The sequence below is a fragment of the Lolium perenne genome, chromosome 1, assembly GCF_019359855.2.
Source record: "Lolium perenne isolate Kyuss_39 chromosome 1, Kyuss_2.0, whole genome shotgun sequence".
Lineage (NCBI taxonomy): Eukaryota > Viridiplantae > Streptophyta > Magnoliopsida > Poales > Poaceae > Lolium > Lolium perenne.
In genome coordinates this window covers 214,404,387-214,409,124 of record NC_067244.2, presented here as the reverse complement: position 1 = coordinate 214,409,124, position 4,738 = coordinate 214,404,387, and the positions used below count along the sequence as shown (strand labels likewise).

General features: G+C 46.5%; 1 protein-coding gene across 1 annotated transcript; it reads right to left on the bottom strand.

Annotated features, from left to right (window-relative positions):
- Positions 1-561: 561 nt before the first annotated feature.
- LOC127317596 (uncharacterized) lies at positions 562-3,165 on the bottom strand. The gene has a single exon (XM_051348195.2). It carries the CDS (start codon positions 3,125-3,127, stop codon positions 626-628), a length of 2,502 nt encoding a protein of 833 aa, XP_051204155.1. The 5' UTR covers positions 3,128-3,165; the 3' UTR covers positions 562-625.
- Positions 3,166-4,738: the final 1,573 nt, after the last annotated feature.

Sequence of the window (4,738 nt, the reverse complement as noted above, 5' to 3'; positions counted from 1 at the left end):
CAGCCAGGTGTGGCCGCCACCGCCGGCGACGGCGACGGCAGCGGCCGGGGGTGGAGATCAGAGCCGCCGCGCTCTTGGGATCTGGGGGGGGGGGGGCCTCCGGAGCCACACTCGCGCGAGTTTTTTCCTCGAAAAAAAAATGCGTGAACATGTCTTCTACGGAGTAGAGTGTACAGTCTGTATTACCACAACACACGGATCATGGATGATAATGAGCGAATGCTTAAATGCATCAATTTGCGCTCCTAATTCTCTTTTCGTTGTGATGGAAACATCCTGTTTCACTATACTATTTCTTTTGCCAGAGTTCCCGTATAAATTACTCTCTAGTTTACTATACCCCTGAGTCAAAGGTACTCCGTTAATTTTAGTAGTCATACTCCCTCCCACTTATGTTGGAGTACTGATTAAGATCACCCGTCAGATTGAAAGAAATGAAGGGCCCATAATCTTTTCGGGGTACAGTAAAAGGACTAGGTCATCATGATCCTGCATGCAACAACCATTTTCTTTAGACCAAGTCTCTCGATGAAGCGAGTGTTGGCCACAGCATCACCGTTATTCATTCATATATTTCAATAGTAGAATGATACCAGCATCAGCGTTATTTGATTTGGCACACCAGTCAACTTACAGTTGCCTTACTGGTTATCGTTCCCCAAGAAACAACAACAAACATGTACACATTGTCATATAGCTTGTCGAAGAGTCGGAAATAAGCAATCCTCCAAGATCTTTTGAATAGTAGAGCACAAAAAATAACCCAGAGTCCCAAGACAAAGCCAGACGCTAACCCAAAGTAGAAGAATAACAATGGATCATAACCATTTTCACTTCCGTCCTGCTGATTACCATGCTCTAGCCCATTGTTGCTCGGGCAACTCTTTTCAAGAGGAGGCCCGCAAAGACCGGTATTGCCGTTGTACATGGATGGGCGCTCGGTATAGAGGGTGTCAAGTTGACGTCCTGTGGGAATCCTTCCTGCAAGATTATTGTATGACAAGTCCAAGGAGCTTAGGTACGTCAAATCTGACAAGCTTGTTGGGATTTCACCGGAAAGGTTGTTTCTTGAGAGGTCGAGCGATTCTAGTGATTTCATAGCCCCAATCTTCACAGGAATTTTTCCGCTCAAGTGATTCCATGATAGATTCAAAGTCAACAATGCATTAAGAGAAGATATCTCATGTGGAATCCCACCAGTTAAGTGGTTGAGTGACAAGTCAATGCCGACCATTTCGTTAACTGCAGACGTGCCATATTTAAGCTCTTGCTGCTTCATCACCACAGACAAAATATCCTTGCTTGTGTCCTCTTCTAACCAACTAGACCCAAGTCTCGGTGGATGTTCTAGGGTCATTGCTATTAGTTTTGACAAGGACGACGGAACAGATCCAGATATATTGTTGCTCGCTACACTCAAGTGTTGAAGTAATTTAAGATTGGTGATGTTGACTGGAATATCCCCATAAAACATGTTATGGTCTAGCTGCAGAAATCGCAAGTTCACCAACTCTCCAATCCATGCAGGTAACATTCCATAGAACTTGTTCACCCCAAGATCAAGGAAAGCCAAACTTGAGCAGTTCTGGAGCCAAGATGGAAATTTTCCAGATAAGTTGTTGTTACTTAAGAGTAGAAATTCCATGTTTGGCAATGGAGAACAGCATGAGAATTCTCCCTCAAAAAGATTATTTGATAAATCCAATAAAATCAAGGTTTTTGATTCACAGATAGATATTGGAACACGACCTGTAAGATAATTGGAGGATAGGCTTAGGTCTGTAAGGTTTGGACCTCCAAAATCTAATGGCAAAGGTCCCGACAAGGAGTTCATAGAGATACTCAGTTCGGTGAGACTTCTCGGTAACATTGGTATCTGACCAGTTAGTTGGTTGAAACTGAGATCGAGCATTTTCAAACTAGTAAGATTCCTTAACCCATATGGTATAACTCCAGTAATACTGTTGTTAGAAAGGGAAAGATATTGTAAGCTGTTCAAGTTCAAGTGGCCTTCCATATCCGGCAGCGATCCGGTCATATTGTTGTCATCAGAAAACAAGGAGAGAAATTTGCTGGACGAACATTGTGGCAATTTGCTTACAAACTCTGTTATGTTCCCAAACGCGAGGCCACCATCAAGCCATAGGACTTGTAGATCGCAAAGATTTTTCAAGTCTACCGTTATTGTGGCTGAATTACCATTATTGTCGAATTCTAGGCGTTGAAGGGATGTCATATCTCCTAGGGCGCCAGGGAATGGACCATAGAGATTGGTTTCAGAAAGGCCCAGCTCCTTGATGCTTGTTATATTCCAAAACCAGCAGGTTTCAATTGAATGGCCCAAATAGTTTGTGGAGAGATCGAGCAGCTCAAGTTTTGTGAGGTTTAGGTGTGTAGGCGACTGATTTGCATTTGGAAGTGAGCAGTTGATAAGAATTAGGGCCTTCAGAGAAGAAATTGTGTTCGCCACAGAAAACACATCAGCGGTGCTGAGATTTATAGCACTCATGTCAACGTATTCCAGGAGATGAAGATTAGTTAACCACGAGATATCTGTTGTGTGTATTTTTTGCATGAAACCGAGGCCAAGGTATCGCAAGTTTGAAAGGTTTCCGAGCTGAGGCGGCAGGGTACCGGACAAGAACGTGCCCGAGAGATCTAGATACTCCAACTTCGAAAGGTTGGCAAGCTGAGCAGGCATTCTACCAGAAAAGTATGTGTAGGAGATATCGAGATGTCTCAAGTTGTGGAAAGAAAACAAGAATTCTGGGAAGAGACCGTTTGGTCCAAGTAGGAACGTGAAATTGAGATTTAGATACTCCAGATGTTCCAAAGAGAGTAAGGAAGGACTTAGCTGGCCGACCAAGGGCGTGTAACCGATGTCAAGCTCGGTCACATGGCCGGTTTCGTTGCTGCAGGCGACGCCTCTCCAGCGGCAGCAGTCGCAGTCGTGGCGCAGTTTTTGCCAGGAGGCGAGGACGCCGTGGGTGTCATTGATGCCTTGCTTGAAGGTCAGCAACGCGTCCCTCTCGTGCGGCCAGCAGCTTGCATGGGCGACGATGAACAAGCCGCATGACAGACCGGCAGTAGCGAGGAGCAAGGCGAGCTTAGCAATTGAGCGATGCATAGCGCAACTACAGTGTCGTAGCTACAAGTTTCAGGGTTTTGCTGTTCGTCTGTTTGGAACAGGCGCGGGGTTATTGCTCTTCTATTTTATTACAGGCACAGCGATGGACTTTTCCGAACGTGCAGTCGTCGGTTCAAATTGCGTGGAGGACGTGAGTCGTCTCGCCGCATCAGCGTACCTGATTACACACGACTCAGACTACAAATGGTGATCACACATGCATCAATCATCCATAATAACTACGTAGCTGTACGTGTGTCGGCCGGCCAAAGTTACGAGATATGCATAGATTTGTGTGGAGAGCGATGAACTTTAATCGCGTGGACCGGGTCAGACACGGCTAGGTAGTATATACAACTTGCATTTCTATACCGACCATGGAAGAGCTAGCTATCTTCTCTTGATACTACATGGACCCAGCGCTCTGCCGCGCTGACTTCTATTTTGCCATTTCATATAGGGTTAATTATTGATTTACCACTACAGCTCGCGCAACACTCAGTTTTGTCACTAGAGCAGAATGGTGCTCAGTTTTGCCACTAGTCTGTGTGCAACGACTCGTTCCGTGAGTCTGCCGTTTCATTCAGATCAACGTCCTTGACTCGGCTGTTTCAGGTGGGACCAGGCGGAGACGCGTTTGAAAAGAGGACAGTTGCTGCCCGTTTCACGTGGGACCCACAAGGCAACCGTTGGAGCTCAACCCCATTTAAAATCCCTGAATGCGCGGCGGAGCTCGCAGCGGTGAGCAGAAATCGACGGGGTTGGAGACGGCCCCTCGCAGAGGTGCGGTGCGGCCGACTGAGAGGGCCTTATTGACGGGGAGCGCCGCCGACGGCGGGAGCTGCGGAGGGCGCAGCCATCTGCCAGAAGCACCTCACGGTTCAGATCCTGCGCCACCTCTATCCATGTCTTCTTCTAGCTCCCGTGCCACCTCTCGGTTCGAGCTTCCGGTGCGCATGGAGATGCCGATCCTCCTCTGTCCGCGGTGCCGGGCGGCCGTTGATCGGAGGATTTCGCGCACACCGAAGAACACCAATCGTCCGTTCTACGTGTGCAGCAGCGAGAAAGGGGTAAGAATAGTGGAAATTTCAGTATTTTGTGCATAGTTTGTGCTCAATGTGGTTGATCTCTTTCGTGTGCTTGCAGATAAAATGCTTCTTCATTTGGGTCGATGTTTTGGTCCAGACGCTGATGAATCAGCTGCTAGATGAGCACGAAGAATGGTTGCCCATCTTGCCACAAACGACACGGGTCGCCGCGATAGCTAGTTCAGAAGAGACGGAGGGCGGATCACGCATTGACAGAGAGGTAGCTTTTGAGCTAAGGAGGATGAACCAGAAAATTAGAGAGCTCGAAGATCAATCAAAAATTTGGAATTACATTTGTGCATTTGTAGGTGGTATTGTCATCGCACTAGGTTTAATGTTAACATTGTATGGAAAGGCATGACTTTGTCATGAATTTGTAAGCTTCAAATTGTATGAACTTGTAAGCTTGAATTTGCAAGCTTGAAATAAATAAATCTGATCAAAATTCGCTAGTGGCAAAGGTTTGGCTTTGGGCAGATGAGAAGGGTGTTTAAAAAAATGGTGAAAAATGAACAAACAAAAA

What these genes read in the sequence shown, in the direction of transcription:
- LOC127317596 (XM_051348195.2), bottom strand. Translation starts at nt 3,127, where the DNA reads ATGCATCGCTCAATTGCTAAGCTCGCCTTGCTCCTCGCTACTGCCGGT.